We start from the raw sequence: 21,754 nt of genomic DNA on the forward strand, positions 1-21,754 counted from the left end.
TTTTATCATTAAAATGCAAAGTTTAAATTCAGTCATTACACTGTTTAATCATCATGTCTCCCTCTTTTGTTCTCCCTCAGTGTCTGCGGACGTTGACGGGTCACACCGGTGGGGTGTGGTGCAGTCAGATGGCGGCTACCACGGTGATCAGCGGCTCCACAGACCGGACACTGCGTGTGTGGGACGCTGAGAGCGGCGAGTGTGTGCACACGCTTTACGGACACACGTCCACCGTGCGCTGCATGCATCTCAACGGCAACCGGTAACAGACTCACTCTTGTGTGTGCTACAGACACACACACACACACACACCCACACACACACACACACACACACACACACACACACACACACAAATTAATGTAAGCTACACATGAACTCATAGAACTGGGTCAGCACAGCTTTAACAGAGATAAAATCACACACCTCGGTTCACCTTGACCTGATTGGCTGTCACTGCAGCGATGTAATGCCTCTCTCTTTCTCTCTCTTTTTCTCAGGGTGGTGTCGGGCTCTCGGGACACCACACTGCGCGTGTGGGATGTGTCGACTGGCCGCTGTGAGCACGTCCTGACTGGCCACTTGGCTGCTGTGCGCTGCGTTCAGTACGACGGGCGCCGCGTGGTGTCGGGCGGCTACGACTACATGGTGAAGGTGTGGGACCCCGAGACAGAGGTGTGCCTGCACACACTGCAGGGACACACCAACAGAGTGTACTCGCTGCAGGTAAACACACACAGAGCAGGAGTCTTTGAGCTGAGCTCTCTACATGAGGCAGTTTAGCATCTTTGAGCTCCTTGTTTTGGTTTTGACTCCACCTCTCCCACCCCGGTCTGCAGTTTGACGGCGTGTTCGTGGTGAGCGGCTCGTTGGACACTTCAATCAAAGTGTGGGACGCAGAGACAGGTAGAGACCTCACTGACTTTGTTTTCTCACTGTGAACCTGAATAGACCTGAAAACACTTTAAGAGTTATTTAATTAGTTTATTTCTGTATTCAGACACTAGGGGGCAGCAAATCTGGATGAGGGGCTGTGTTTATCATTATTACTATACATTTATTTTGCTTTAAATATTACACATAACTGAAACACGAGCAGCCTGGATTACAGACTGCCTCTTTCTCTGTGATAAATGAAGAAATAAAAACAAATATGGTGGATTTTTAATGGTTTGTGGCAAATAATGCATGCAGAAAGCTGCTGCAATCGCCTGTTTTCACTTTTATATAATTTAAACAGAATAAATACAATGATGCTCAGTGACCCTGTAATATTGTTGGACTCCACTAGAGCAGCTTTGCATGATTCATAATTCAAAATGATGCTTATCTGTCCTATACTGGGCCTCAGCGCAGCCACACAGTTCATCCTCTGTCTAAAACAAGCTGGTTTAGCTTCTCTTTCTTCAAGCAAACTTTATTCTGATTGGCTGCCCCTTCCACACAGAAGGTTTAAACAGCAGGTGGGCGGGGCTTCTGTTTCAGAGATGCCCATATCTGCTCTCAGTGACATCGTGCAGGCCCAAGAGTAGAAAAAGCTGAACCTGAGAGTTTAGAGCGGTCTGAATTCCTTTACATTCTCTGACCTAGTCATTTGACGCTTTGGTCATGTTTAATATGAGCCTCCTCTATTATGTCCACATATAACATATGTATGAATGTGGCAGAAAATAAGGATAAGCAGAAGAAACCCTGTGTTACTCTGTGTTGAAGAGAATTCATATAAATGGTATTCTTTAATTCTGATGAATTCTCATTAAATCACATTACATAAATCTTAATATTTCCAATCCAGCTTCCAAATGTGGCGCCCCCTGTTGGTGGTAACCTGCTGTCATCATATAAAAATCTGCAAATCACATTGCAAATGAAAACGAAACGCATGGGTGCCAGCCTAAGCTAAACGAGTGTGTCCTGTTCAGGTGGGTGTGTCCACACGCTGACGGGCCACCAATCGCTGACCAGCGGCATGGAGCTGCGAGACAACATCCTGGTGTCTGGGAACGCCGACTCCACGGTGCGCGTGTGGGACATCCGGACAGGACAGTGTCTCCACACGCTGCAAGGTGAGAAGCCGGTAACGTCCCTCAGAGGGAAGCTGTCAGATTAAACAATGAGAGCAGCTTGAAGGTGAGGGTCGCCGTGGAACTTGTGCGCCATATCGCCGACTCAGCAATAAAACAGCCTGACTCAAAAGTCCGCAACCCGCTGGGAGGAAGTGAGGAAACAGGGGGCATTGTAAAGGCTCTGAGATGAAGTGAATAATCATGTTAAGGTCTGAGGCAGAAAGTGAACCTGAGCTGTGGTCAGACTCGTGAGAAATAAAACAAACCACAGAGTGTTTGTTGTTACGAGTTCTGAGGATACTTTCACGCAAAGTCTGCGACGGCCTGTTTAGTCTTTTATGGTTGGTTTAATGAGTTGTGGATTTCGACAGCGTTTGCTTTTCATCTGTTAAGCTCACATGTGCCGGCAATTCGAGGCACATGGATTTAGCTAGAAAGTACAGCTAAAGGGAATGTGAGTGGTTTCAAGGATTTTTGGTGACTGGATGAAAACTTGGACTCGCTGCCAGTGGTAATAAACTTTATTCTCTGGGGACTGTAAATGTCCATGTTTTTTCTCTCTTTTTGTTTTCTTTTTGGAAATCTGTCCAGCAGTAAATATTTTAAGCAGCAAATATTTTAAGCAGCAAATATTTTAGTCCGAGGTAAAGAAGGAGGAAATTATTCAATATGAGAATTTATAACTCAATGAAATCAGGTGTTATATCAAGCTGCACATCCTGACGTGCATATAAGAAAGGATATATAAAGTGATACCGCTGAGAAGAAAGGCTGCTCATGTAAAGACAACTGATTGAGGTCAAGGGTCACGGTGTAATGATGCGTACTTTTCAGGTCCCAACAAGCACCAGTCGGCGGTGACGTGCCTGCAGTTCTGTCGTGGCCTGGTCCTGTCCAGCTCTGACGATGGGACGGTCAAACTGTGGGACCTGCGGACCGGAGCTTGGCTGCGGGACGTGGTGGCGCTGCAGAGCCGAGGATCAGGTGAGGAGTTCGCGCCACTACATCACACCCACCATCGAATATAGATTATTATTAAATCCTCAGCATCACAGTTTTTCCGAGTTCAGGATGCAGCTTTGGAGTGTTTTTGAACAAGAAATGAGTTGTTTGGTTTTGGCCTTGGGTCACACATGAGTAGAGGCCGGTCTCTGACCCCTGGCAACCTTAGGTCGCTAGGGAAAAATGTGTTTTTTCTGGCTGTTACTGAGTGAATTCATTTGCAAAGAGGTATGTGGTGCTTGCTGCTTCTTTTTTTGGGGGGGGGGCCAGAAGACTGCTGTGATTGCCATTCACTGAATTGTAGTGAAAATTTGAAAATGCACGATGCAAACTGGAAACGCAGACAATTTCTTTCACTTTGAAGACAGTCAGTCACTTTTTCCAGCCTGCACAGCTGGAAACGTGCATGACAGAACAACGTTTAATTTGAAGGCAAGCAGCCTATGTCCAATTTGCACTGCACTTTTCAGTTTCTTTCCTGATTGGTGAGTAGTTGGAGTGTTTGCGGCGCCTTCCATGCAGATTACAGGTGACCGTGGCGCTCTGCTAACAACTAAAGCAGTCACAATGTGGTGTTCAGTGTTGCATCATATACCTCTTTGGAACCAGTTTCACCCAATGTTGTCAGGAAATAGACATTTTAATGTAGAACTAACAAACTAAATACATGCAAAATTCAGTAGAAAAGACACTAAATGAACAGTAATGTTCCAGGTAGATGCAGTATTCACTCTGTTATTAAATATTAAGAATAAATATATTAGTACCTGAACTTTATTTATGTCCTCACAGTTATCACATATCTGTGGCTAAACCAATCACGTCTTTGATCCAGGTGGCGTCGTGTGGCGAATCAGAGCGTCCGACACTCGCCTGGTGTGCGCCGCCGGCAGCAGAAACGGCACTGAGGAGACCAAACTTCTCGTGCTGGACTTTGACCTGGACGAAAAGAATAAAGAGACGGACTGAGGGGGAAGTGACATCATCAAACCCGGTTAAAGCCCAGGCTTAAAAAAAAAAGGATTTGGCGGTCGGTTATTTTATTTGATTTTTTTAAAGAAAAGTTACAGAAACTCGTCACACTTTGACTTTTTTTGACCAAAGTCCTGACTGGATCCAGCTCTTCTCGTCAGTCAAACTGATAGATGTGAATGTTACAGCTCGTCCCTAATTGGCTGGCAGACACGGGTGGATGAACCCAGTGTGGATAATTCAAACAGTGTGACTGATATATCCACAAGGACATAAAACATGGATGTAAATGGACAAACAGGTGCATTTATTTCAATCAAAACGGCCCCAAGAAGACGGAGTAAGAGAAGTGTTGGATTTCTTGAATGTATCCAATAAGAGGAAGAACGAGGGCAAACAATTTTTGTTTGGTTTTTTTTTTGTTTGTTTGTTTTTTTTGCTGCTGAACCAACAAGGAGGTCAACGATGCTGTTTAACCAATGCAAATGTACCAAATCTTGGCAGCTGGAGAGACACGGGCAACTTTTAGAGGCAACGGCGATGAGCGATGTCACAGCATATAAACCAAACCTCACATTTAGTCAGTATTTTTTTTTTTTTTTTTAAACCATCACATTGTTTCACATTTGTTCTCAACAGCTGAGCCAAATTCTTCATCTCTGTTGCCTCTAAACAGCGTGTTTTGATCCTGCGGTAGAGTTACATGCTTGGTGCTTGGAATTCATGGAAACGGTGGTGAAATTCGGGAATTAAAGCTTCTTTTCCCGTCATGCAAAAGAGGGAAGACTAAACCCTCGAAACATGTTGGCCACAGGCAGAGCCTCACATCTGCAATGGTTGTAACACTGGAAACTTTGTCAAGCTTTACAGAAACATTATTTTTAAAGAGAGAAAGGGGATTACTCTGGTTTACTGCAGGCTAAATCACTCGCAGACGCACATGTCCGAATGATTTATGGCGCAGTTTTGCTCGTAGTGCAACAACTTTCTGCCAAAAGCCTAAACATTTTCAAAGGGGTGGTACCGGCTGCTGCTCAGCTCTGGCATTAGCCTGTTTCTGTTGAGACATTGAAGTATTAAAGTGGGGAAAGCACAGGAGTAAACAGTTCAAAAGGTGGCTGAGTTCCATTTAGCGCCTTCAGTTTCAGGGTTGTGGTTATTTACTCGCCGTCAGGGCTGGAGGGGGTGGGGGCTGCACACACAAGCTTTTGTAAGTATGGAGTTATTGTTGCTGTTAAACTCATTCTGTGTGTGAGAAAGGCCTTTTTTCTGCTCAGTATTATTGAGAGTGTCTTGGATGTTTTAAAAGCTTAGGCTTTGGTCACGCAGGCTTAGAGAGCGGTTGTTGACACCATGGAAACCTCTGGTTGCTAGGGAAAAATGTGTATTCCCCTGACCGGTTGGCAAGTGATTGCTGACTGCTGCTAGATACTATTTTATAATATTTATCTTTTTTTTTTTTCTTCCTTCTATGCACCGGTCATTCATTCAGGTGTGCAGAGGTTATGAACCACTTGCCTGTTGTTAAGTGAAACTGATCACAAAGGCTGAGCTGCACCACCTTGTGACTGGGTTGCTAGCAAATTGCTGTGGTCACCCATAGTTTATTTGGAAGTTGCCAACTTGTCTGCAAACACTAGCCAACTGCTCCCAACACAAAACAGAAAATTAGCTTCTTACTACGTACATTTCAAAAGGCTCAACTTTTATTTTGAAGGTGAACTATCTCTGTTTCCAGTTTGTTTTGCGCTTCTCAGTTTAACAGCTGCATAGCTGGTGGTGTTTGCAGATAAGGTGACGTCTTCCATGCAAACTACAGGCAGTTGCTAGAAACCACTCTCCAACGAGTCTGGGTATACACATTTTTCCATAGCGACCAGTGGTTGCCACGGAATCGCACACCAGTCTCTAAGGCCTGAATGACTGAATGACATGCCTTTACACATAGCTGCTAACATTAGCATTAACACAGTTTTTAAAATGAAGAAGAGAAAAGTGAAAATGACCCTTGAACTCTTCTTCTGATGCATGACCTCGGCGAACATTTTGCATCTCGATGGATAAAAATGTTTTATACCTAAATAATTATGTGCTTTTACTTCAAGGCATATTACAGACATAAAATAACGCCTGTTTTGTTTCTCATTAGAGAAGCAAAGCAGGTTTTAATCAGCCACATTTATGCTTCGAGTCTGCTCTTCACATTAAGTTTTCCAGCCATGTGCTGATGCCATTTCTATGATTTATCAGATAATCAGCATTAAGTCTCTGATCAGTGGTTTGTGTATATTTTTTCAAGCAAATTAGGACATTTTTCCACCCTGTACTTCGTATTTTTCCCTTTTCTCTCTTGTGCAGGACTAAGCTGATTGAGGAGATGTTGAGCAGCCTAATATTAGCTACAATTTGTGTTCCTCAGACTGTGTGCTTATGTAAAGTGCACAAAAACTCTTTAATGTGCATCAACTTTATTGTTATTAGTTTGTACGTTCATCACGACTTCACATTACAAATTTTCATCGCACTACATTATATGGTTCATTACTTTTTTTATTTGTGTTTTCAACCACCTGTTTTTGGGGGTTGTATTTAGGTTTTTTTGGCATTACTTTTCCCCCCCCCGGCCGCTGCCACACATGGGGTCAGTTCGCATGTTTTTCTCAGCTTGTAAAATATTTAGGAAAATAAGATAAATAATTAAAAACAATTCCTCTTTACCGATATTAATCTGATAAGCTGCTGTTGCCAGGCAACAACCTCAACCCATGAGCAGGTTGCTCTGTTGTTCATTTCCCCCGGCAACAGGTGATACGTTTCAGGCAGGGGAGTTGACCTTTTTGCAGGTGTGAGGCTCTCTGACGATGTAATCATGTAAAATAATGTAAATACAAAGAGGATGTACATATTCAGCTTTTTATAAGAACACAGCAGAGAAAATATTGTCGTGGATGGAGGATCAGATGGAGGGATGACTCTGAATCAATAAAGATGAGTTTTATAAAGTGCTGACTGCTTGTCTTTTATGTTTTAAACATTGCTTTTGAAATGTGATGGGAGTATCTGCTGCTTTTCTTACAGCTCCTCTGACTTTTATTATGAAAAACTCAAACCAAAGTGACCTGGAAGAATTTGTAAATCAGTTTCATGGTAGTTGGATTTCATTCTTGATGCACACCTGTGTTGTATTAACACTGCAGGTTATGTGTCTGCAATTTACAGATGTCCTTTAAACGTTTCACCTACAGCTAATCGTAAAGAGGAGAGCACCAATACTCATTTAAAATGTCCAAACATGAGGAGTGAGCTGAAGGTGTCTGCCACAGAAATCAAATTATTTAAAAAAAAAAAAACACTTTAAATGAGGCTGTAGTCGGAGTTTTAGTTAAGCACTTAGTTGGGATGGTTAAAATAAGATGTAAAAAGATGGGGAAACCCACTGATGTTGATGAATGTCCTCACAAAGACGGCCAAACGCTGTGTACACAGAGCTGCTTTGAGGTAAACTCTGGTTTACCAAAATAAAAGAATGGCTCAAACAGCCTTAAGCTTGGTTTTGCACATGCTCAGATCTGAAGCAGGTCAAATGAACATCTGTCAAGACAAAAACGACTGACAGATTTCACAAATTATTAATCAGATGAATCACAGAGTCAGTAACTAAAGGTGTTTAAAGGACCTCCAGCATTAGTTTATGCATTAAGTTGCATAAACTGTCCATTTTAATGTTTGTTTACATGCGTGTTTATTTGCAAATCATAAAGATCGGACAATAAGACAAAGTGACAACTCATAAGGAGTTAACTGATTTATTTATTTGAGGTTGGTTAAAGGGAATGATTTTTATCACTCAGCATTATTGTTACAAAGTGGGGGAAAAAATCATATGATGTAACATAAACCACGAAGACGAAACATTTAACATTTTTAGATTGTTTACACCAGGCAACATCTTCAGCAGCTTTAATGGGGTCGTCACCTGAAATTTACAGGTGAGCTGACAAGCACACATCGTTCTCTTCCTAATGAGACATCGTCATTTTAATGTTTGTTTACTGCAAACAGTTCTATTCAACAAGAGGAAAAGAAACCGGATAGAAAAGGGATAAGAAGAAGGAAGGAAATGTAAAAAGGGGAGGAGGAAGTGAGGAAAGAAAAGATGGGGGAGAAGGAAGGAAGCAAGATAGGAGAGGAAGGATGGAGGAAGGTAGGAAGAGAAAAGATGGGAGACAAGGAAAAAAGGAAGAAGGAAGGAAAAGATGGGAGTGGAGAAAGGAAAAAATAAAAGAAGAGAGGAAAAGGAAAAATATGAGGAAGGAAGGAGAGGACACTGACAGATGGAAGTGAACGTAAAGCCACGTTGAACTTGGAAGAATTCCTGAGCTGAGTTTAAAAATGAAGCGAGCTCTAACGTCAGCTTGAGGTTTTTCGGACCAAATCCACTGGTACGAGACTGAATCTGATCTACGTGGAGGAATGTAGAAACTACGCTTCATTAAAGCAGCGGAAACCCGGACTTTAATGAGTCAAGTTTATTTTAGCAGCGTTTGGAGTAGACTCTACTACACTCAAAATCAGCCGTTTAAAGGAAGCTTATTTATTCTCAACCAGGATGAGACGAACTCTGACTTTGACTCTCCGTCTTCCCACACATCTCCTGTCTGAGCCTCACACTGAGCTTTCTGCTTCAGTATGTGGGAGTTTGTAGGAGAGCAGATAATATTATGCAACCAGAACTGGCTGCAACACCCCGTACGAGGAAAACTGAAGCATGTAGGTGTTTGTTTTTTTTTTCCTTTTCTCTGAGCTTCATTGATAAAATTAATGAATTAATTAATGAATTAAATCTAAGCTGCGCAGCAGGTCCGTGCTGCTGCCCGTCAGTGCTCTGCACATGTGGATGGTTTTCTTCCTGCCTAATGCTCCCACATGAAAGAGCCGCATTTTATGGGCTTTCTATTTTTACGACCTGCTGGAAATGAAAGGTGCAGCGTGAAAGTGTAGAGTTTGATGTGTGTTTGTAGTAGCCTGATAACGTACCGCCAGCCGACACAACAACGGGCAGACGACTGCAAAACCCCAAGCAAAGAAAGCAAAAACAGCTGAAGAGGGAAAAAAAATGAACCAGAAAGATCAAAGATGGGAAAGAAGAAAAGACGAAGGAAATGTAGGGAAGAAAGTGGCAGAGGGGAAGAGGAAACAAGAGGCAGAAATGGAAGGAAGGAATGAAAACATTGATTAGGATACAAAAGAAAGATGAAGGAAAGAAAAACAATAAATGAAATATAGGGAAGGACAAGTGAGGAAGGAAACAAGGAAATAAAGCAAAGAGTTAAAACACATGAAGACAACCTAAGTAAATGAAGGTGGAAGCAGGAATGATGGAAACACTGAAGGCAAAGGAAAGTGGAATAAGATGAAGAAACAAAAGTAAATTAATGTAAAGGTGAAAAATACAGTAAATAAGGAAAAAGAGGTTATAAAACACAGAATAGGATGCAAAGTAAGGAAAAAGGTAAATAAAAGAAAGCAAATGAAAAGCCGCGGGGGCTTCAGCTGAGACTGAAGAAGTCATCTATCCATCTTCTGCTTATCCACTCTGGAGCCTAAACACCAGCCCAACATAGTGCTATAATTTGTATCCAGATAATTAAAGTAACTAATTAATCTCCTTCAGATTGAACTCTGTGATATTTACATGACAAATTAAAGTTGGAGATCTACTAAAAGACAGAGATAAACTCAGACTCCATCCTATGATTTAATGATTTATATTACAGGGGCCTGTTTTTCTGTCCCCAAAAGGGTGGCAACATAGAAAAGTCCCCACTAAAATAATAATGCGGCTAAATGCACACACATCTGTACCCCTATAGGAAAAACTGTGTGTCTGTGTACCATGTTTACATACCTGTGTGGGGACCAAAAATTGGAAGTTTACCATACTTGTGGGGACCAACAGCCCTTATGGGCACAGAAAATAGGTCAGACCAGTGTTTCCCAACCTTTTGGAGCCACGGCACATATTTCACATTAGAAAAATCAAACAGCACACCACCAAACAAAAATGTCTCAAAAAGCATTTTGATCATTTATCTTAGCAAAATCGGCTCAGTTTGTCCCCAGTATACCTTTTTTGCTTTCTTCTGACCACTCCTCATGAGGGCCTTCATGTGGGCTGGAATTTTCTCCAGGCCCAGGTCAGACTGACTGCTTTTTCTCTTCAAATATTTATTCATTGCTATTAGGTGCTGTCTTCTCGCAGCATGACTATTATGTAATATCTTCTTCATCGTCTTCTGTTTGACAACCAACTTAATTAGAGCAGGTGGTTGTACCGCCCTCTAGTGGAAGAGAATGTAATTGTTCTGCCCGTTACTCACCTCGGTCACTTAAAGTACCAATCAGGTGAAACCAGATAATCTTCCACGGCACACCTATGTGCCACGGCACAGTTTTTGGGAAGCACTGGGTTAGTGTTAGGATAAGTATCTAGGGAAGGATATGAAAACATGACTCTGTGTGTGTGTGTGTGTGTGTGTGTGTGCGTGTGTGCGCTGCATCTTCTACAAACCCTCACAGTTTAATGAGTTCCAGCCGGATGTTTTGATGTTGAGTTTTACTGTCTGCGAGTCAGGCTGAGAGCTTTTCCCTGACTTTATTAGGTGTTTTAATCCCTCACACACACACACACACACACACACACACACACACACACACATATACACTCTCTCTCTCTCTCTCTCTCTTAATAGGAAGCTATAGATATCAAAGCAGGCTGCTGTGTGTGTGTGTGTGTGTAACCCATATTTTATTTTTGTTGCTTGCACTGAGGGCTGATTGATTATGTATGTTCTGCCTGCAGCACTGCGGTATGTTTGTTGACCTTCTTCTTGTAAGCGACACACACAGGGAAGCACGAACTGTAGCACGTTATAGGTGAATAACACCAGCGCAGTCTCTAATGCAGCTCAGGCAGCTTTGCAACTCAACGCCATCACTGTTGTGAGGTGTTCCTGTTAGTGTTCTTGTTATTTTGTCCACCCCATCCTCATATAAAAACAGAGAGAGAGATGATGGCATTTGTGCTTTCAGTGAGATGAAACCAGCCCAATGTTTGTCTGCTCACTGTAATTACAATAATAGCTTACAGACACGAACACACTTGTGAATCTATGCTTGTGAGGACCTTCTGTTACATGATGCGTAATCCACACAGCTGTGAAGGTAACTCATACCTTAAGAAAACAGTGATTTGAGGTTAAGGTGATTCCTCTAAAGTGGAGCAAAAGTGTGAAAAAGTCAGAAAGAAGTTGTTTAATGTTTGTCTACATGGGCATGTCTGGGGATAAATGTATGCTCACCACCTCAATGAACTCAAACAACAAGGAGCAAAAGTCGTCCACTGATGTAAGAGACCAGTGAAGTCATACAGGAAACAATTACTTCAACTTATTTGTGTGTTTGTTTTCTATTTTAAAACTGTAAGTGAAGAGTGGAAGGTGGGTCTAGCTGGAAATCTGCACGTTCACTGAGCAATGTCTTGTGATTGACATGTCATTAGCTAAAAACTATAAACTACATAACACTCTTTTCTGATGCCTGAGTATAATTTACAAACTTGTGTTTAAAGTCACTTGTGTTTTGACGTTACTTTACACACATGGAAGCATTGGAAGATGAGGATGGGCTGCATCTGCAAATTGTCTGTGAATTACTTGCCTTAGCACTCCCCATACCAATTGATATCCATCCATTTTCTACTGCTTATCTGGGGCCAGTTCACAAGGGTAGCCTAAGCACAGAAACCCAGACCTTCCTCTCCAGGCTCTTCCTCCTGCTTATCTGGTGGAACACAAAGGTGGTCCCAGGTTAGCTGAGACATAATCTCTCCAGCATGTCCTAGTTCTATCTCTAGGCCTCCTCCCTGCACAACTTGTCCGGAGTCACTCACGAGGCATTCTAGTCAGATGGCCAAACCACCTCAACTGGCTCCTTTCAATGTGGAGGTGTAGCAGCTCTACCCTGAGCCTATTTGGACTGTGGCATAACCAATTAGCCAGGACCACCTTGTTAAATGTTAACTGGTCAGATTGTTCATTTGTGAAGGTGTTTTTTTTTTTTACTGTTTCCTTGTTTTTTTATTTAAACACAAATTGTTTGATATTTTGCAATAACCCTGTGTAATAGGGCAGCCCTTAGCGGCTGGAAACACAGTGAGATGGACTAAGGCAAGTGCAGTGGAACAAAGTATTTATTTGCCATACAGCTCTCCTTACAACAATTCACTTCGAGCTTCTTCACAGCACAATATATCCCCCTCTAATGACAACCAGCAGCCTTAAATATGTTCAGCTGTCACAGACTAAACCATTATTCCACTCTTAGGTAAATTCTTAAATCCCAACCTTCCACCACAGTATACAATATATCAATTAGGATAAATAAATACATAAATACATTTCACATTTTCATATTAATAAATATTTCACACTTTAATTTTACACCAAACCCAATACTATAAAAACCCAGAAACCCAAGCACAAAAAGATTCACCACACTCTCTTAACCAATGGTCTCTCCCGGAACCTTTAAATGGTGTCTGGACCCCCGGGGAAACATTTGCCCAAACACCCTGAAGAGGACACAGGCAAGCAAGGTGAGTAATCATTATCTTACAAACACTTATTTGCGCCACTTTTCTTCCTAGATTTCACACACACATTTGCATTAGTTTTCCTTACTGGTAAACCTTAATCACAATCTCAATCACCATTCTTTTCTCCTGACAGACAACCACCACATTCCTTGATGAGGAGCAGCTGTGCAGGATCTGAATCAAGGCTACCAACTGATTTTAAAATTCCCAATAAATAATCAATAAATATTTAAACTTCTTGTGTGCAAATGTTTTACTGTGCAAATCCATGCCTAAAGTGCAATGCTAAATAAAGTGCTTGATAAGGTGCTTTTAATAAAGTGAAAAGTGTGCTCTAAAGTGCTATACAGAGAATATAATACAAATAAATGTAGTAAGGGAGTCCTCTTCCTTACATTTCCTCCTCCCTCTCCTAAGCGCGAAGTGCTTTAGTCCTCTGACATCCTAGATAAACAGTCAGCAACCACATTTGACTTCCCTGGCCTATACTGGACCGTAAAGTCATAAGGCTGCAGAGACAGATACCATCCTGCAATGTGGGCATTCGCATCCCTCATGCGGTTCAACCACTGGAGGGCACGATGATCCGTCTCTAGAGTGAAGTGACGTCCCAGAAGATAATACCTCAAGGCCTCGATAGCCCATTTCATGGCCAAGCACTCTTTCTCCACCGTCGAATACCTCGTCTCCCTGTCGAGTAGTTTCCGACTCAGAAACACCACAGGCCTTCTTTCACCATCCACCTCTTGCTGAAGAACAGCACCAAGGCCAACTCCTGAAGCATCAGTTTGCAAGATGAATGGCTTGTTGAAGTCTGGGCTGTGTAGAACTGGATGTGTGCAAACTGCTTCCTTGAGGTCTCTGAATGCTTGGTCACATTCTTCTGTCCAACGCACTTTGTTGGGGGCTGAGCCTTTTGTGAGATCATTCAGTGCAGTGGATCGCTCTGCAAAAGAAGGTATGAATTTCCTGTACCAGCCTACTAGACCCAGAAAACCTCTCACCTTCCTTTTTGTTGTCGGAACTGGGAAGGACTGAATTGCTTCAATCTTTCCAACCTGCGGCTTTATCTTCCCAGAGCCAACCACGAAGCCCAAGTACTCCACTTCTCTCTTGGCTATGGAGCACTTCTTGGGGTTAATAGTCAGTCCAGCCATTCTGATGGAGTGTAGCACCTTCTGTAGGTGAGTAACATGCTCGTCCCAGGACTGGCTGTACACCACCACGTCATCCAGATATGCTGCAGAGAATGCTGACACATCTCTCAGTACATGGTCCATTAATCGTTGGAATGTCGCTGGTGCACCTTGAAGCCCAAATGGCATGACTTTAAATTGGTACATACCAAAAGGAGTTTTGAAGGCTGTCAGCTCTTTCGCTTCTGGTGCCAAAGCCACTTGCCAGTATCCTTTACACAGATCGAGTGTCGTAATGTACCTTGCTGATCCAACTCTCTCCAGCAGGTCATCCACCCTGGGCATTGGGTAGGGATCAAACTTGGATACTGCATTCAAATATCTGAAATCAATACAGAATCTCAGGGTGTCATCTTTCTTTGGTACCAAAACAATTGGGCTGCACCACTCACTACTTGACACCTCAATGATTCCCAGGTCCAACATCAGTTTTATTTCTTTCTGCAGCACTGGCACCAACCGTTCTGGAATTCTGTAGGTCTTTTGTCGAACGGGTGCATCCTCCTTCACCCGTATTTTGTGCTGAACCAGTGATGTGAAGCCTGGTGTTTCTCGAAAGAGCTGTTGGTCCACGAGTGGTTTAATATCAGCCTGCTCAGTATGAGACAAATGAGAAAGGTCAACTGAAGCACAAACTTGAATGTTAGTTGGAAAGAACTTCTCAGTCACCTCCTCATCCTTAACTGAACGCACCAGTAACTGATGGACCGGCTCTTGTCGGCTGTGGAATTCCTTCAACAAGTTCACATGAAATGTCTGATATTTTTTAACTCTTTCTGGCATATTCAGTTCATAAGTGACTTTACTCACTTGTCTGACGATCTCATATGGTCCATGCCATTTTGTCAGCAGCTTGTTATCGCTGGTGGGGAGCAATAACAGTACTTTCTGACCTGGAAGGAAGACCCTATCCCTGGCCTTCTGATCATACCATGTCTTTTGATGTTTTTGTGCAGCTTTCATGTTGTCTTGCACCAGTGATGCCATTTTCTCCAACCTCTCTCTCATGGTGATGACGTAGGCTGCGATGTTTTCGCCCTCTGCTTTGGGGTCCTCCCAGCAGTCCTTAAGCAGATCCAGGGGGCCTCTCACTTGGCGGCCGTACAAAAGTTCAAAAGGCGAGAAACCAGTGGAAACCTGCGGGACCTCCCGGTAGGCGAACAGAAGGTATGGCAGCCATTGATCCCAGTCAGCACCTGTGTCAGAGACAAACTTGCGCAGCATACTTTTGAGAGTCTGGTTGTATCTCTCCACTAGCCCGTCCGTTTGGGGGTGATAAGGGGTGGTCTTAAGTCCCTTTATCCCTAACAGCGTATAAACCTGCTGCAACAACTTGGATAGAAAGTTCGTTCCACAATCTGTCAGAATTTCTCTTGGTATGCCTACCCTAGAGAAAAGCTGCAGCAGACAATTAGCAATGTGACGGGCTTTAATTGATCTGAGTGGGAAGGCCTCAGGAAACCGTGTTGCATAATCACATATGACTAATATGTAGCGATGACCTGTGGAGCTCCTCTCTAAAGGGCCCACAATATCCATGCCTAGCCTCTCAAACGGTGTTTCAATAATTGGCAGTGGTTGCAACTGGGCTCGTGCTACTCCTTTGCCTGAGGTCAACTGACATTTTTCACAGGAACGGCAAAACTCAGAAACCTGGACATACATCCCTGGCCAAACAAAACGGCTGCTGATCCTATTCAACGTTTTGTGAAAAGCCATATGACCTGCCCATGGAATTGAATGACCCAAATCCATAACTTTGTTTCTGAACTGTTGTGGGAGTGCTACAGCTTCGCACTTCCCCTTTCTCTGGTACAGGATGCCTCCTTTAATCAAGTAAACAGTGTCTGCAAGACAGCTTACCTGACCTTGACTAGCCCCCTCTACCTCTGTTACCTTCTCAAACCAGGGTTTTAGAGTAGGGTCGCTTCTTTGGAGTGCACCTAAATCTGAGGGAACATCAAACTCAAGCTGGTTATTTGGCTTAGGAAACAATGCTGTACCTTTTTCCCCTGAGCCTTTGAACTTTTCTCTTCTTTTCTGAGCCCTAGACTTCCTAATCTTCCCTGGCTCTGTTTCGAGAGACTCCTCAAAAAAGGGTAGCTCTTGCATCATTTCCCTTGCACTTTGTGCTCTTGTGACTACATGACAGGGTTTAAATGGTTCAACTGTCATATCTAGAGGAAGTGAGCCTCCAGATTCATCACCTAGAATGTCTTTCTCAGCACTCATTTGAGGGTCATAATCTGACTGATGTATTAGATCAAAGAGAGTGGGGATGTCATTACCAAGTATCACTGAATATGGCAAACTGGGAACCACAGCTACCACTAACAAGTAGGTTTGACCTCCCACTGTCAGGTAAACCTCAGCAGTAGGGTACCTGTGTTCATCTCCATGCACACAACTTATTGTAGCCCCCACCCCACTTTGCTTTTCTCCTGAAATTATGCTAGAATGTACAAGAGTTTGGAAGCACCCAGAGTCAACCAAAGCTTCCTCTTTGCGCCCATTAATTAAAACAGGGACAGTACAAGCTTTCTTTCCTACTGGCTCTGTGGCTGGTCTTGGAACTGCACACAAAAGAGATGGTTTTGACTTAAGGGCAGGGCAAAATTGTTGTGTATGGCCAAAGTTATGACAGTGATAACATTTAATATCCTGAACTGAAGACTTAAAGGATTTCTTCACATTGTGAGGTCTATGGGAAGGGAGCTGCTTAGAACTAGAAAGATTTCTAGCCTGAACTTGACCAGAACCCTGTTCACCCCCAATGGACTTACTTGGTTGGGCGTAGTGGGTCTCCCGGCTGAAGTAGGTGCTCTTGCTTCCTTTTCTGGCTGAAGTGAAAACCTCTGCGAGGCTAGCTGCTTCCTTTGCCGTCTTCGGGTCATGCTCACGTATCCAGATTTCCAGCTCTGGGTTAACCATTCTTAAAAACTGCTCCAGAATTATCTGCTCCGATATTTCTTCAACAGTTGATTTCTCAGGTTTAATCCATCTTGAAAACGGGTCTTTCAATCTTACATAAAGTTCACGTGGCGTCTCACCTGGTTCAACTTTCATAGATCTGAAGCGGCGTCTGTAGGTGTCAGCAGTGATCTCATATTTTGCCAGAATTGCCTCTTTCACTTTATCATAGATCTCAGAGTCTGTTACATCCATAAGAATGTAGGCTGTGCGGGCTTTACCCGTCAACAGGGGAACCAGACGAATAGCCCACTCATCTCTAGGCCATCGACACACATTTGCCATTCTTTCAAATGTAGTCAGAAAATGTTCAATGTCATCTTCTGGTGACAGAGGAAAAAGTTTTGGTTCAATTAAAGACCTGGACCCACTGGCCACTGGAATGTCTTCACCATTGAATCCATGTTCTTGTTCGTCAGATGTTGTAGGGGGCGCTGGCGCCTCTGGTGGATCAGGCTTATCAATTACAGCGTTAACTTGTAGCTGGATTTGCTGAAATTGATGCTGCATGCCTTTCCACCTTTGCTCCTGACGTGACAAATCCTTCTCCCACTTTTGGTCTCTGGCTGCTTGAGACTGCATAAGAGATTTCACCAACCCTGTCAACTCCTCCAATTTGTCCTCAGGGATTGTTGCTGCCATGGCCTCTAGCTCAGATGAAGCTCCAACTCCTTCATCAGGCTGCTCCTCTTGGCCTGGCTTTCTTCCACCTCTTGTCATCATCTTCTCACTGTGGCATGAGTGACACACTTCTGACACCACTTGTAATAGGGCAGCCCTTAGCGGCTGGAAACACAGTGAGATGGACTAAGGCAAGTGCAGTGGAACAAAGTATTTATTTGCCATACAGCTCTCCTTACAACAATTCACTTCGAGCTTCTTCACAGCACAATATATCCCCCTCTAATGACAACCAGCAGCCTTAAATATGTTCAGCTGTCACAGACTAAACCATTATTCCACTCTTAGGTAAATTCTTAAATCCCAACCTTCCACCACAGTATACAATATATCAATTAGAATAAATAAATACATAAATACATTTCACATTTTCATATTAATAAATATTTCACACTTTAATTTTACACCAAACCCAATACTATAAAAACCCAGAAACCCAAGCACAAAAAGATTCACCACACTCTCTTAACCAATGGTCTCTCCCGGAACCTTTAAATGGTGTCTGGACCCCCGGGGAAACATTTGCCCAAACACCCTGAAGAGGACACAGGCAAGCAAGGTGAGTAATCATTATCTTACAAACACTTATTTGCGCCACTTTTCTTCCTAGATTACACACACACACACACACACACACACACACACACACACACACACACACACACACACACACACACACACACACACACACACACTTACACACACACACACACACACACACACACACACACACACACACACACACACACACACACACACACACACTTACACACACACACACACACACTTACACACACACTTACACACACACTTACACACACACTTACACACACTTGCATTAGTTTTCCTTACTGGTAAACCTTAATCACAATCTCAATCACCATTCTTCTCTCCTGACAGACAACCACCACATTCCTTGATGAGGAGCAGCTGTGCAGGATCTGAATCAAGGCTACCAACTGATTTTAAAATTCCCAATAAATAATCAATAAATATTTAAACTTCTTGTGTGCAAATGTTTTACTGTGCAAATCCATGCCTAAAGTGCAATGCTAAATAAAGTGCTTGATAAGGTGCTTTTAATAAAGTGAAAAGTGTGCTCTAAAGTGCTATACAGAGAATATAATACAAATAAATGTAGTAAGGGAGTCCTCTTCCTTACACCCTGGTGAAGGGGAAATGTGTTGGTCACTTAATAAAACTGGTTCCTAATACTTTAAGTTTCACTGGAGTCTTCATGTCATTAGATCTTTGTCTTCTTCATGAACCTTGAAAGTAGGTGAAGTTGTTCCAGAAAGGTTTGTTGCTATTTTAATGTAAAGAACATGGTTATTTCTCTTGCAGCAGCTGTTATAAATGCAAAACCAAAATAAAATGCAAGATTCTTTTGAGTTATTAAGTTTTTGCAGGAATATCTGTAATTATATGTTCAGACTCTGCTGACTGTTCAAAGCAATGCAGTGGGATTTATCTAGTTCTCATCTTGTTACAGCAACATCGATTACTGCCTATAAATAAATAAATAAATAAATAAATAAAAGCAACCAGCATATGTCTGCTAACCTAACCCTGCTCTCTATATATGCTTCAATTAAGTCAGCAGCCTCTGCTGTTATGACAGTTATTGTTACATGAGACATTTCTGTCCAGTGTTCATTAAAGCTGGATTTGAAAAATTATTTATGTAGAAAAAGCAGTAAATAAAAAAGGGTTAAACACACAGTTTCACTCTCAAACTGCTCCTCTTCCTGGAGTGAAGCACAGCCTGATAACCCTCCATCTTCATCCTGCTCTTAAACACAGCACCTCCTCTCTGTCCACGTGTTTCCTCGTTCCCTCCCCTTCAGATCTGCACTTTGAACATGGGTGTAACCAACATGTGGTGACGTGTAAGAGCTGACAGGCTCCATTCACTGCAGAAACACATGTTGTTTAGATCAAAGCTCAGACTACTTTCAGTTATAAGGAAGTGAAACTCACACAGTCACTGACACTGAGAGGAGAAATGGCACAGAAAGGAGTTCAGCTGGACCGAGAAACTTTCTCTTGTTCCATCTGTTTGGATCTACTGAAGGATCCGGTGACTACAGCCTGTGGACACAGCTACTGCAGGAACTGTATTAAAAGTTTCTGGGATGAAGAGGACAGGAAGGGAATCCACAGCTGCCCTCAGTGCAGGAAGACTTTCACACCGAGGCCTGTCCTGGAGAAAAACATCATGTTAGCAGCTTTAGTGGAGCAGCTGAAGAAGACTGGACTCCAAGCTGCTCCAGCTGATCACTGCTATGCTGGACCTGAAGATGTGGCCTGTGATGTCTGCACTGGGAGGAAGCTGAAAGCCATCAAGTCCTGTCTGGTGTGTCTGATCTCTTACTGTGAGAAACACATTCAGCTTCATTTTGAGTCTCCTGCCTTTGAAAAACACAAGAACATCTGCTCTCGTCATGATGAGGTGATGAAGATTTTCTGTCGTACTGATCAGCAGAGTATCTGTTATCTCTGCACAGTGGATGAACATAAAGGCCATGAAACAGTCCCAGCTGCAGCAGAAAGGACTGAGAAGCAGAAGGAGCTCGAGGTGAGACGACTAAACATCCAGCAGAGAATCCAGGAGCGAGAGAAAGATGTGAAGCTGCTTCAACAGGAGGTGGAGGCCATCAATGGCTCTGCTGATAAAGCAGTGGAGGACAGTGAGAAGATGTTCACTGAGCTGATCCGTCTCATCCAGAAAAGAAGCTCTGATGTGAAGCAGCAGGTCAGATCCCAGCAGGAAACTGAAGTGAGTCGAGTCAAAGAGCTTCAGGAGAAGCTAGAGCAGGAGATCGCTGAGCTGAAGAGGAAAGACGGCGAGCTGGAGCAGCTCTCACACACAGAGGATCACAACCAGTTTCTACACAACTACCCCTCACTGTCAGCACTCAGTGAGTCTACACACTCATCCAGCATCAATATTCGTCCTCTGAGGTACTTTGAGGATGTGACAGCAGCTGTGTCAGAGACCAGAGATAAACTACAGGACATCCTGAGAGAGGAATGGACAAACATCTCACTGACAGTCACTGAAGTGGATGTTTTACTGTCACCACCAGAGCGAAAGACCAGAGCTGGATTCTTAAAATATTCACATCAAATCACACTGGATCCAAACACAGCACACACATATCTGCTGTTATCTGAGGGGAACAGAAAAGCAATATATACCAAAGAAGAACAGTCTTATTCTGATCATCCAGACAGATTCATTTATTATTCTCAGGTCCTGAGCAGAGAGAGTCTGACTGGACGTTGTTACTGTGAGGTGGAGTGGAGAGGAATAGAAATCTATGTAGCAGTGGCATACAAGAATATCAGCAGAGCAGGGAGGGGCGATGAATGTTTCTTTGGATTCAATGACAAATCTTGGTCTTTACGTTGTGACACAAGCAGTTATAAATTTTCGCACAACAAAGTCCAAACTGTCCTCTCAGGTCCTCAGTCCTCCAGAGTAGGAGTGTACCTGGATCACAGAGCAGGTATTCTGTCTTTCTACAGCGTCTCTGAAACCATGACTCTCCTCCACAGAGTCCAGACCACATTCACTCAGCCGCTCTATGCTGGAGTTTATCTCTATGGAGTTGGAGCCACTGCAGAGCTGGTGTAGTTTCTAAATGAGGCTTTACATTTTAGGAGCTGAGAAATTCAGTGGTCCATTGATGTGTGAAAATAATATTGCACTGATTCAAACTGTACTTACATTTATATACCTTACATCAATATAAATCTGAATTTGTTCTTATGGCTGATAATCATGTGAGTTTAAATGATACTACTCTTCATATTCAGCATGTTTGAAATCTTTCATTAGACTGGTTAAGCTGGGCATACACTATGTGATTTATTAATTTTTATTTATTTTAAAAAAAAATTTCAGTCGTGTTATTCTGCTCCTGCTCAAACTGTGATGCAGGGTCTCACACTATACGGCCCGATGCTCTGATGCGACCTGAGTGCTCACACTGTGCGTCCATAATATGAAGCTTATAACACAAAATCTGTCTCAGTACAGTCCATGACCACGGTCCATCACCAGTGTTCGGTCCTCCAGCAGAATGCAGGATCCATCAGACAAGCGACTCGGGGTGTGTGTGTGTGTGTGTGTGTGGGGGGGGGGGGGGGGGGGGGGGTTATGAAAAGATTGTAGTGACTTTAAATGTGCCTCATGGAGTTAGTCA

The 21,754-nt window shown here is 43.0% G+C and overlaps 2 protein-coding genes across 4 annotated transcripts in view; both read left to right on the forward strand.

Moving 5' to 3' along the window:
• Nucleotides 1-7,045, forward strand: part of LOC100704195 (F-box/WD repeat-containing protein 7) — a 51,183-nt gene extending 44,138 nt beyond the window's left edge. For all 3 annotated transcript variants that reach the window (XM_019363308.1, XM_025905543.1, XM_003456468.5), the window contains 6 exons: nt 81-262; nt 501-726; nt 840-906; nt 1,923-2,066; nt 2,901-3,050; nt 3,904-7,045. In XM_019363308.1, the coding sequence (XP_019218853.1) occupies nt 81-262; nt 501-726; nt 840-906; nt 1,923-2,066; nt 2,901-3,050; nt 3,904-4,037 (903 nt within the window). In that variant the 3' untranslated portion in view covers nt 4,038-7,045. The remainder of the gene's footprint in view (nt 1-80; nt 263-500; nt 727-839; nt 907-1,922; nt 2,067-2,900; nt 3,051-3,903) is intronic.
• Nucleotides 7,046-19,507: 12,462 nt separating this feature from the next.
• LOC109203515 (tripartite motif-containing protein 16-like) lies at nt 19,508-21,490 on the forward strand. Its single transcript, XM_019362903.2, has one exon. It carries the CDS (start codon nt 19,549-19,551, stop codon nt 21,181-21,183), a length of 1,635 nt encoding a protein of 544 aa, XP_019218448.1. The 5' UTR covers nt 19,508-19,548; the 3' UTR covers nt 21,184-21,490.
• Nucleotides 21,491-21,754: the final 264 nt, after the last annotated feature.

This window comes from Oreochromis niloticus, linkage group LG3, assembly GCF_001858045.2.
Source record: "Oreochromis niloticus isolate F11D_XX linkage group LG3, O_niloticus_UMD_NMBU, whole genome shotgun sequence".
Lineage (NCBI taxonomy): Eukaryota > Metazoa > Chordata > Actinopteri > Cichliformes > Cichlidae > Oreochromis > Oreochromis niloticus.